At 34.2% G+C, this 11,946-nt stretch overlaps 2 protein-coding genes across 2 annotated transcripts; both read right to left on the bottom strand.

Annotated features, from left to right (window-relative positions):
* Nucleotides 1-7,588: 7,588 nt before the first annotated feature.
* LOC133300467 (uncharacterized) lies at nucleotides 7,589-8,683 on the bottom strand. The gene is made up of 3 exons (XM_061500021.1): nucleotides 8,474-8,683; nucleotides 8,039-8,348; nucleotides 7,589-7,722 (listed from the first exon to the last, which is right to left on the bottom strand). Exons 1-3 carry the CDS (start codon nucleotides 8,570-8,572, stop codon nucleotides 7,604-7,606), a joined length of 528 nt encoding a protein of 175 aa, XP_061356005.1. The 5' UTR covers nucleotides 8,573-8,683; the 3' UTR covers nucleotides 7,589-7,603.
* A 421-nt stretch (nucleotides 8,684-9,104) lies between these two features.
* LOC133300472 (putative E3 ubiquitin-protein ligase LIN) lies at nucleotides 9,105-11,540 on the bottom strand. The gene is made up of 3 exons (XM_061500028.1): nucleotides 10,441-11,540; nucleotides 10,190-10,328; nucleotides 9,105-10,100 (listed from the first exon to the last, which is right to left on the bottom strand). Exons 1-3 carry the CDS (start codon nucleotides 11,538-11,540, stop codon nucleotides 9,105-9,107), a joined length of 2,235 nt encoding a protein of 744 aa, XP_061356012.1.
* Nucleotides 11,541-11,946: the final 406 nt, after the last annotated feature.

The raw sequence follows: 11,946 nt of genomic DNA, 5'->3' as shown, positions 1-11,946 counted from the left end.
GCAGTCAAATCCAAATATACACACACCAATCCGTGAAGTCCACATTAGGATTCAAAACCTAATACTGAACCCATAAGATATCACAGAGCAACATATATTTTCTATTTTTTATAGTCCACGTAAAGAGAAAATTACTCTAAACTTGTCAAAACTTGAACCTTGGACCAGTTATCCCAACCTCTTGTCATATAATCAAACAGAAAAGGCTAGCATTAAATATCATTGGTCATTATAGATTTAAGCAAGTTGAGATTTCTCATTTGTCAACTTGCATCAGTTCACAAAATTCGGTGTTCTACAATCTCTTATCATTTGCATCCCTAACAGTCAACTCAAGGGCAAATTCCAATTCATTTTCCAGATTCAGCCCCAATACCACAACCAACTGCAATTTAAAACCTTATGGGAACTAATTATGTCAACTGTGAAATACTTAGAAGGTAAAATCCTCGCCCATGAAATGGAAAATCGATATACATTGTTGCGAAGAGAGCACATCAACTTGATGTCTTCCTGTCAAGTGTCAAGGACTATGGTTAAGAGAGTCAATGATAATAGTCAAAGTATAGTGAATTGTAAAGCTGATACCAGATTATCATTACCAAAATGACAATCGGCTATGTAAAATCTAAACTCAAGGGCAAATTCCAAATAATTTTCCAGATTCAGCCCCAATACCATAACCCATTTAAAAATTTACACAAAAAAATGAAAGATAAATATAATAACTTCAACGCATTTCAAAAAATTCCTCTTAAATTTGAAACAGCTTCAACAATCGAAACTTAAAAAGAATAAACCCCAAAAAAAGAAAAAAAAGTCAAAGGAGAAAAAAAATGGCGAATCACCCACGTTAACAGATGAAAACTCCAATCAAATTGCCTCACTCACAGGTCCTGTAATGGCGGCAACAAGGTCGACTCAATATATCATTCCACGCGCAGGTGGGAAACGCCGACAGCAAGGTCGGTCTCCGGCAGTAAAAGAGCACAAGGGCTAGCGCAACGATGGTGGGTCACAAACAGAGGGCTGAGACGGTGATGGCAGATGGTCGGGATGGAGTGACGTGGACGCAGACGACAATCTACTGGAGGCTTGAGCGTAGAGGGTAAGAGAGCGGGAATGGAAAGTGTGGTAGACGTTAGACGTGAAATGGAAGCTATTTGTGGAATGGAGAAATTAAATCAGAACCGTCGACGAAACAATTAATGTAACAGTTATTAATTGTTTGTAAACATTTGTAAACTATTTACTTTGTCAATATATCTATTCCCTAAGGTAGTGTTTGGTTGGGGAGAAGTTTTTTAATACTAGGGAAATGTAAATACTAGAGATCTGGAGAAAAAGTGACTTAGATAGGAAAGTTGTAAAAAAGTTGTTTGGTTGGACAAAATTTTACCAGGAAAATAGAATTAAATTTCTGAATGTGTATTTGGTTGAAGATAAAATATTGATGGGAAAATTTAACGAAATTTACAAAAATATCCTCGAAAAAACCAGCAAGGTTTTCCATCGCACAAACCAGCATATTGGGTTTACAGAAAATATCCTCGAAAAAACCAGCAAGGTTTTCCATCGCACAAACCAGCATATTGGGTTTACAAAATGAAATTTAAGATTAACAAAACAGAATGAAATTTACAGAATCACTCTGTTTTGCTCTCTTCATATTGGGTTCTTCGTTATCATTCTCTACCACTCCCATTTCACTCGCACAAACCAGCATTCAAGATTAACAAATCTACACGGAAAGTGAAAAACCTACAAGAATTGAAACTCAGTATTTTCTCAAATCAAAATGAAAGTAGAAATAAAATACCTTGAGTAGCTCCAAACGCAGTAAATGTCCTCCAGAACTTTTTTTTTCTTACGCAGTAAACTGAAGCAAGGGTAAACTTGACCAACATTTCATCACCTTTTTCATTTATCCGATTTTGAACAACAATTCCACATCTTCAAACGGTTTCTGAACAGTGCATTTCTCTAGTTTTTAGTCCTCTTTCTCGTTTCCTAGCCAAGTGAGTTAGATGGGAAAATCTACTGAAAATCCCCAACCAAACGTGGTGAAGACAGATACCCACATACACTTACCCATCAAAATTTTTACTTCTCCCCAACCAAACACCACCTAAGAGGTAATATTATACTATCTATGCTATCTAGTTATAGAGTGTTACAAACTTTCCCCCCTTTTTTTTGATATATATTAAATTGTGCAAAATAACATTTTTAGAAACATTTTATTTATTTTTTATTTATTTTAGTAAGGTAAATAAAAGTAATTAGAAATAGTATTTAATAAAATTTACTTGTTATTCTATTTTCAAGAATACAAATTAAATTTTTTCCCTTGCACACCATTTATTAAATATAAACATTGTAGAATATGTATAAAAAAAATATGATACATTATTATGCTTATTCGAATAATTTCTCTTGGAATACCCATCTTCTAGAAAATCGTGCAAAGCGATTTCATGGAAACCCACTGGCTTAGGCCTTGTGCTTAGCTTCTGATCTTAGCTTTCTGTTTGTCTTTTCTTTCCTAATTGTGTTAAAAAAATGCATTATTTATTAAAAATACTATTTATTAAATATATTTTCTCTGTTTACCAAAACAAAAATATTTTCTCTTTCTTTGAGTATAAAAATTAATTGTGTTATAAATTTTTTTTTCTGGGAGAAGTTATAGTTATTACAATTTTTTTTCTTACTACTTGTTACTACCAAATCTTAACCGTTTATTTCTGTCAATATAACGGTTATAATTTATTGGGTCACGCTTATTAATTAATTATTAATTCTAATAAATTATAACCGTTAAATTGACGGAAATAAACGGTTAAGATTTAGTAGTAACAAGTAGTAAAAAAAAGGTAATAAGTATAACCTCTCCCTCCTTTTTTATACCAAAAACTCTTTCTTAACACAAAAATAATAATCAATTTTTTTTTTCTTTCTAAAAACGGTATCAAAGAAAGAAAGAAAGAATAGAAATTGTTTTCGTACTAGCATTCATGGTTGATATGGTAGTTGTTGGAAGACAACGCTACAATGTCCCTCGTTCGAACGCTGGTAGATGAAGAAGAAATTGTTATCATACAATTTCACATAGTACCCTCCATCTTTTTATTTTCCTAAAACAATGTGAAATTTTATTATAAGAAGAAGTGTGCAAAGAACATTTGTGTTGTGATTACTAATTCTTTCCGCGGCTCTGGGTTTATGCTCAGCTATTGTGGAGTAGAGGTCATTTTTTGGGAAAAAAAGTGGAAACTAGGAAAGCTCTTAATTTTTTATTTTTTTTCCTTTCCTCTCTTCTCTTTGTTTGTTAAAGAAGAAAAAGAATCCAAAACGCGAGTTCACAGAAAGTGGGGAATAAACTTGGGGCTATTAGGCCTTTTCATACAATCTTGTATCAAGTATTTGGATTATTCGGAACATATGGAATCTTATATTTGAGCTTATATTCAAACTTTCCTTATAGACGAATAGCCTTCCAGTTTTGCCTTAACCATTTGAAATGCTGTTCTGTGGTCCATCCACTCCATTCCTCAATTCTCCTAGATGCCCCTTACTCAAGAAAAAAAGGAAGTTTAAACTTCAGAGAATTCAAATGTAAGTAATAAAATCTTGTATCGGAAAGGAATGAAATAAGTATGAAATATACAAGTGAAATGAGCCATACACCTAACACCTTAAAATTTTGAATAGAAATGCACTCTCAAATCCACTAATGAATTGTTGCTTCATTGTTAAGTGGAATACCTTGTTACTGTTGTTTCACTACATATATAAGATACTATTGGAGGGAAAAATAATTTGTGCTCGAGTCCTATGTGATCCTTCCATTCAGGGGTAACACTTGAATAAAAAATTATTTTTCATTTCTCTTGTCTCTCCGATAGTTGTTTGATTTTGATTGGTTTGAATCACTGAGTTAATGATGGTTTGGAATCACTAAAATTCTTCTCCTATTGGAGACCACTCAGACCAGCATGTGAAAAGTGTGTAGAAGGGGGCGAAGGGGGACCATGCATATTTAAAAGGGTTTTATTAATCTCATGTAGGAGATAAGTAATCTCATGTCATAGAGATAAATTTGTAGGCTCCACCACCTGAAAAAGAAAAGAAAAAAAGAAAAAGAAAAAAAAAGGTGGCATAATTATGGAAGGGTGTGTAGGAGAAAAAGTTATCACATATAGCATAAAAGTAATTTTTCCCTATTTAAAATTGTTGGTCACGCACTTCATATAAAAAAACTGAGTTTAGATTTCTGTCTATTGTACTGCCGTTTTTACTGTTTTCTTGGAGATGGGGTTCCTCTAATGCAAATAAGTACAATGGAAGATACACTGGTGGCCGGCCACTGTTAGCATAAGGCCACCAAATTTTATCAAAATGAATCGAGACACAACATGAGCTTGACCATCCAAAACTCTGTTACTTGTCAAAATTCTTTGGAGTCCAATCGGATCAAGCTTGAGGATGAGGAGGAATAATTATAGCAAGACAAGAGTACTTGATAATGAAAATTCAGCTAGAGTTGGCTTTACGAGAAGGGTAAGTGATTGGTGAGCCCTCCTAGTCATGTGATGTTTGTCCTCCTCGCGAGGGCATCATAATGAAAGAATGATTGGTAATTATGTATTTACCAAAAGTAATAGAAGCAATTTTTTTTTTAATATTATCTGCCCGTTCATCAATTACTCAATTAATTTAATACGAGTCGAATAGACCTACTCTTTAGTACCATAACAATAGGCATTTTTTTTTTTTTAAAAAAAAAAAATGGGACTCAGGTTACATTAATAATAAAAAATAAATAAAATAAATATAGTTAAGTGGGTTATTTTTTCATCTCTGGGTTATTCTCACGTAACCTCATGTCGGACAAGTGTAATTATTTATAGAGTAACGAGAAAAGAACGTTAAATGAGATTAAGAAAGTAAAAACTACTCTTATGTTACATGTGATAACTTTCTCTTCTACACACTCTTCGATAACTGTTCTATCTTTTTTTTTTCTTTTTTTTTTTTCATGTGGTGGAGCCCACAAATTTATCTCTATGACATAAGATAACTTATCTCTTTTAACATGAAATTAATAAAACCCAATTAAAAATGATCCATGTTGATTTACCAGCATGCAAATTCATTAACATTCTTCCATTCAAAAGATTATGGGAGTGAATCTTTTTATCTAAAAAAATGATCATGTTATCTGATCATAGTCACTTATTTAATAATTATATTTTTTTTTCTCTTCTCTTATCATTAATAAATGATTATGATCAAATAATATGATATTTTTTTACATAAAAAAATCCCCTCCCAAAAATTACACTGGGCAATCATAATAAACTGGACAATATGCTTATTTTGTTGCTCTATCAGATGGGACATGCACTTAATGGGTGAAACACAGTCAAATCTTGCAGGGGTGCGCGCCTCTGCCCTTAAATCAATGACACCGCAAAGGAAGCACGGAAAGTTATAAAAACAGGAAGAGTCGGGTCCGACACGCTCCGACACGCTCCGACACAGTGTCGGACACGCGGTTGACTTTTTCCGACACGTTGACCATTTCGACACGCGAATTTGACCGTGTCCGACACGGTCAAATGGCATTTTCAAAATTTTTTTTTTAATTTTTTTTTTAATTTTTTTTAAAAAAATTTAGTTTTTTTAAAAGTTAAAATATATTAATAAAGCTTCCACCTGATCATATCAATTTTATCTTTTTGTCTTTTTTCCCCTTAAGTAGATAAGAGATCATCTCAGCATCATTGTTGTCAATTCTTATCACGCTCTTGTTGTATCTTCTTCTCTCTGATCTCTCTCTAATATGATTGGATCTCTCTATCTGATATTATATCTCTCTCTCATCCCAGTTCTTATTTTTGTTATTAAAGCTTCCATCTTTATAACGTGTTGATGGATATTATTAATTTAGTTTCATTTTTTTGTTAAATTATTAAATATTAAATGAAATATACACTATATAAATTAAAAATATTATTTAATATTAAAACGTGTCCCAACGCGTCGAAATCCATAATTTTTTAAGATTGACGTGTCGGAGTGTCGTGTCGTGTCGTGTCACGTGTCGCGTGTCGTATCGGTGCTAGATTAATGCCAACATTCATCATTACGGAGGCGATATAGAGAGAGCCAAAATATCAATGCTAATATTATGCGGGACTTGACTTGTGTTCCAATGATGCATGGTTTTTTTTTTAACGGGAAAATTGTTTATTATTTTATATAACACAACTTATATTTTTTATTCTCACAAAAAGATGAGATCCACACTTTTATTTTTTTGTCAACTCTTTTTTTTTTTTATCTATCTCTTTCTCTCTTAAAATGACATAACTTTACATTCTTTAAAATGACACATATTTTCCCCTTTTTTTATAGCCTGAAAGTCGATAAGAGTTGGAATCAAATTCTTCTATCTTAAAGATAGAGATGTCTAGTCCAATGAATTAATATGTTGTTATTGGATTTAGGTGTTCTCTCCAAGGTATTTTTGGACGAAATATCTTGAGTCAAGCAGATTACTGTGCACTGAATAATAAATGGCTTTGCCAAAGGAGATGTGTATGTGCATAGTAACAGCATAATAGTAAATGAAAAAGCGTAACGTGGTTTTACCTCTTATTTATAGAGTTTATCTGTGGATAATAGATTCTGGACCTTTAGTGCCTCTGATGATGGCCCAAGCCCATATATTATTCTGTCGTATTAGAATTGATATTTTTGATAGATTTCCTTTCATACTTATGTCTTACTTATATCTCAGATTACCTCTTGTTAAGCTTGTTGATTAATGGGCTTCGTATATCGGTCCATACCACAAAGTAACACAAAAATTTATGAGGCTTTACATGTTTCACTATCCTCTTAATGTGGTACTCTTACTCTCTATTATATTTTAGCAACTATTTATTTATTTTTCTTAAAATTGATTACGTTCACCCAATGAAAAAAGTTTCTTAGTGTAACATGACTCCAAATTTATTTTGTCCCAGATTGTTCTGTCCTGTTTGTCTGTTATTCTTGTCAGGATAATACTTTTATTTCTAAAAGATTCTTTCTTTAATGAGATGGGGTTACTCTATTCAGTCGCAGTCTCGAGTAAACAGGTGCACATGCAGATCCAAGCAAGAGATAAGTTATTATCCATGTAAAAAACTTAAAAGTGCCCCCTTTTTTTATCATCTATTTTGTCCTCTTTACTTTCTCTTTCGAGTGGTGAAGTTAGAAAAACACTAGCTTTAGGACAAGTTTTGTAATCTAGGAACAAAGATACTTGTATTGGATATGTTTTAGCACCTAAGCCTCTTTTAGTGCCCCCTGCCTCTCCCTTTGGTAGCCTCTTTCTTTCTTTGGCTAAACAAGCTTTCGAGGTTGTGAAATCATAAGCTATTATAAAATGGAAAAATAAAAATAAAAATAAAAATAAAAATAGATGTTTCTTTTTTGTAGAAATATTTCCTTCCAAGCTAATCTAACTATACAAAAATATTACAACTACAAGTATATGAAAGAGTGGACATGGAACTGTTCAATATGAAGCTTTGTTTTTCATTGTTTTTTATTGCAAGCTGCTTTTCGAGATGATTGACATTAACTCATTCGCTGTCCATGTCACTAGGGAGAGATTTTGGAGATGTCTGTGTGAGTCTTCGTGTAGCGGTGGCAGATCAGAGACACCTGCTATGAAAAAAATGGAAAATGAAGAACGTGGAAATGAAAAAAAGTAAAAGCAACTACTTCAACTCAAAGGTGAATATTATACACACACTTTTTTCTTCTTCTTTTTCTTTCCTATCTTATACTCATTTATTAATGTGTCAAGTAAAGTTTCATTAATTATTTTACATTATATTTCTCTAAAAAAAAAATTTTGAACCCCATTTTATTGGGATCTGCGCCTATGATGCTAAATAGAAAGTTTGAGAACTATACTGACAACTACTCCTTTAAGGGCAAGTTTGGCATAACACTGAACATGGCAAAATTATCATACCTGAGTTTTGTACAAGACATAGCAATGAATATGAAGCTAGCACTCTTGCCTCAGCATCCTTATCAAAATTCAAGGATTTTAACAACACTGGAGTGAAGATTGAGAGAGCCATTGGTGGCAACTTTCTATCATCAACTAAGTGTAGGTAGCTGCTCATCCATGAAATTGTTACAAGACTTGCTCGTGCTAAACTTGGGATACCATTGGCTGCAGAATCTGCGAGTGCCAATAGTAAATTCTTATTTCCACTTTTGAACAAGACACTGGCTGCTCTATTTCGCCAACTTTCACCTTCATCATCCTCTTCATTCTAATCAACAACAACAAACAACCAATCAACAATTTTGAATAGCAAGTAGTACTAAAAACACGTCTTTTTTCTTATAACTAGGGACTAGTAACATGACAATCACATAATTATAATCCAAAGCCTACCTTGTGAGCCAAATCATAAACAACAATTTCCTTGCCATGAGAGGAATCTTCTAAGCAACTTTCTCGGAAGCCAGCTTGTTGTAGAAGTGCTTTTTCCATTAATGATTCACCTGTAGAAGAAAAGTGGCCTGCTAACAAGAGTAGAGCTCTGGCTAGTTGCTCTTGGATTATATCATTACATATTTGACAATTTAAAGCAGCCACAACTGCTTCAATGGCTTCTTCTCTATATAAGCTTCCTTTGAAAGGATCTTCCTGCAACAACACTGCTATCCCATTTGTGAACTCTTCAATATACTAACGAAGGGTTATTCGGTCTAAAAGTTTGATTATGATATAATAATTATGTACAGACCAATATTTCAATATATAAATTAGTAAGTTGAAAGAATTACCATAAGATCAAGCAGCAATAATACCATTGCAACTAGAGGGCTTTCTTCAGGTGGAGCCCTTTGAAGGTAAATGAACAGAATGTGCATTGTGTTTAAGCCACCCCATCCATCTTTAAGTTCCCTTAAGAAATTTAAAATCTTGGTGGTTCTGGCACGATTTCAAAACACTATTAGCACTTTCTGATAAAAAATAAGGAACAGCAAAAGAGATAAAAATAAAAATACTAAACAACATATCAGGGAGAAGTTAGGAAGTGAAGTACATGCCTATCAAGGAAGAGTAACTCAGCTAGCACTGAAAAGGCATATCCACTGGAATTTTTACTATTCCCAAGAACAATGAGTTCTAGTAAAGAAGTCTTATTTATATTGTCAGATAGAAAACTCCTGCAGCTTCCTTCAGCACAAATGCAACAGTAAATTATCAGAACAGCATTATTTCTCTCATGTTCCTCTCCTTCTTCTATTCTTCTCATAAGCAGGGTCAATCCCCCAAGTGAAACAACCTGCCTCGCATTCTCTAAATTCCTATCTTCATCAAAACCAGTTAGAAGTTGGTCCAAAAAGTAAATTGCTGCCTCTTGAGGATTGCATTGTACTGTGAAAAGGGTCAGAACTATGTCCCCAAATTCTAATACTCGAAGTACTAGTGGCACCCATTCTGGTGATAACATCTGATTTGCTTGCGGCTTTAACAGATAAAGCAGAACTGCAGCTTTTAGAAATAGACCAGTGCTTCTCAAAAGTCTCACAAAAATTTCTAGTTGTGGATCTGAGCTCAATATAATTTGTCTGATTGCACCATTCCTTTCTACTAATTCTGCTAAAACCGATATAGCCAATTCTAGAATATCATCATCACTGGAGGAAAACAATACCTCCAGAATGGCCTCAATTACACTAGATTGTGTCAGTGCTTCTTCAATTAGAGGGTCACCATGAGACTTCAACCAAGTGTTGGTAATCACACGAATTGCAATTTCACATTCGCTTAGAATATCTGATGAACATATAGTTTTAATAGCTCCAACAAACTCACTTGAAAGAACAGTTGTTTTATCTCTGAATGAAGCATTGTTGGATGTATAGTTGCTGTTCGCCAAGCTTTCTGCTCGTATAGCCCTGCAAGAAAAGCATTGAAAATAGTCCAATCTCTGTGACTCTGACCTTAATTCAGCATGATTCTTGTCAATTCGCCTTGATGATCTTCCAAAGTATATCATGTCTTCTTTCTGTCAAAGGTGAGAGAGAGAGAGATTATATTTTTCAAATGCATTCCCATGTTTTACATATGCTATGAAATGAAGACACAGAAACTAACCTGAAATGAACTACAGTTATATTCATCTCCATACAAATTTTCACCAGTCCTTGAGCCCCATCTAATTGTCAGCATTCCATTTTGGTCAGCAAGAGTTGTTGGTTTCGGTTCTAGTTCGGGACCAAATACTTCCTTGTATCTATTACAAGCAACCAAATCATATAAACATATAACTACCACACACATATATTTGCTTCTTGTGAAAAGATGACTGGATAGAATAGTGAATGTTAGATGTCCATGACACTCACAAGTTTGGTTTGATCGAGGAATGCAAAACGAAAGAATCTGAAGACCTTCTTCTTCTTGAGGATCCATGACTTGGTCTTGATGGCAAGGGGACAATAGGAAGAGGAGGCTCATTAGCCCCAACTTTAAGCCATTGCTTGTAATACAAAGCAAACATAGTAGTTCCTGTATCCACTTTGTTATCATACACTTTGCTCAAAGATTTGATTTTCATTTCCTTCTCACCATGACATTCACTTGAAGCTGAAAGGGTCTCAAGCTCCTCGGTATACCAAATTTTAAGATGGAGAAGGTGAGGAAGAAACAAATGCTCCCAAAGGTCAGGAAGCAAGTAGGTTCTAGCCAAAAATGGTGAATCACAAAACACTTGCAATATATGCCTAGCACAAATTCTGTCATTCTTTTGAAGCTTGTAAACTATTGCCAAGTAGAGCTGAGCACAAGCAGAGAGATGGGAATTGGGTATTCCACAAGTTGAAGAAGCTTCCCTAGAGGCTTTAGAATTCAATGAAGCAATTATGGTTAAAAGCTCAATGGAATTCCTCAAACTTTTAATCTTTAGCTCTTTCTTTGTTCCTTGATCTTGTACTAATTTATCAATATTCTCCATGCCCAGTTTCATGTTTACAAGAATCTCATTATCTGATTCTGAACCGTTTCTTCTTCTGACCAAGCAAGAAATGCACTTGTCTAGGATTATTTTCCTGAAACAGTCATCCTTTACATATCTTCCAATATAGCCACTGAGGATGGCGATCACTGCTCTGATGGCAACTTCATCCATAGGGGGTCCCCCCACTGTTCTTGAATCCGGTGATACCAATGACTTGGAATTCTTCGATATTTCAGAGGCTGAACCAACCCTTTTGGTGGTGTTGGATTGAGGTGACCTAGACCTATTTTTTATAGTGGACTTGTCTAACTTGTGCTTGGAGCAATCGAGGTTTTTTCGATCATGGCAGATGTATAAAGGGAGTGATGTTTTCTCTTGAGTTTCTTGTAAAAGTTTGTGTTTTGACCTCAGTGGTTTAAGGTTTGGATGTTGGGCAGATTTGGTTTGGTTGAAGCCTTCTTTTGTGAGAAGTTCTCTAAGGGAAGTCATCTCTTTCCCTTGTTGAATGAGGGACAAATTTGAGCTTCACTGAAACCACATTCTTAAAATTCAGAGCCAATGAAGATAACAGAGAGACAGCTAGGAATAAGAGAAAAGACAATGAGGTGGGTGACTTTAGCAACAGCTATTAAGACAAAAAAGAGTGTTGTGTTAATCATCAATCATGGATGGTGAATCTTTTTAGGTCTCTTAATTGTAATATTATGTAAAGGCCAAACAAAATCCGTTTGGACAAACCGGTTCAGCTTAGTTAAACTTCATAGTCCACAGCACACTTCTATATTGAGTCACATGCAAACCGGATATCATATATCTAAATATTAAATTTTAGGGTAGAAGAAGCTAGAAAGATTATGAATTTAAACTAAAGTATATCATTGCAATAGTAATTTAT

Source organism: Gastrolobium bilobum, unplaced genomic scaffold (assembly GCF_033153095.1).
Source record: "Gastrolobium bilobum isolate Gb01-03AN ecotype WA unplaced genomic scaffold, APGP_CSIRO_Gbil_v1 utg37804, whole genome shotgun sequence".
Classification (NCBI taxonomy): Eukaryota; Viridiplantae; Streptophyta; class Magnoliopsida; order Fabales; family Fabaceae; genus Gastrolobium; species Gastrolobium bilobum.
This window is presented reverse-complemented; position numbering and strand designations above follow the sequence as displayed.

What these genes read in the sequence shown, in the direction of transcription:
- LOC133300467 (XM_061500021.1), bottom strand. Translation starts at nt 8,572, where the DNA reads ATGGAAAAAGCACTTCTACAACAAGCTGGCTTCCGAGAAAGTTGCTTA. An exon ending in TTTATGATTTGGCTCACAAG is followed by an intron (nt 8,349 to 8,473) that starts GTAGGCTTTGGA and finishes GTTGTTGATTAG; the next exon opens with AATGAAGAGGATGATGAAGG. An exon ending in ATGTCTTGTACAAAACTCAG is followed by an intron (nt 7,723 to 8,038) that starts GTATGATAATTT and finishes TTTTCATAGCAG; the next exon opens with GTGTCTCTGATCTGCCACCG.
- LOC133300472 (XM_061500028.1), bottom strand. Translation starts at nt 11,540, where the DNA reads ATGACTTCCCTTAGAGAACTTCTCACAAAAGAAGGCTTCAACCAAACC. An exon ending in TCCTCGATCAAACCAAACTT is followed by an intron (nt 10,329 to 10,440) that starts GTGAGTGTCATG and finishes TGCTTGTAATAG; the next exon opens with ATACAAGGAAGTATTTGGTC. An exon ending in ATAACTGTAGTTCATTTCAG is followed by an intron (nt 10,101 to 10,189) that starts GTTAGTTTCTGT and finishes CACCTTTGACAG; the next exon opens with AAAGAAGACATGATATACTT.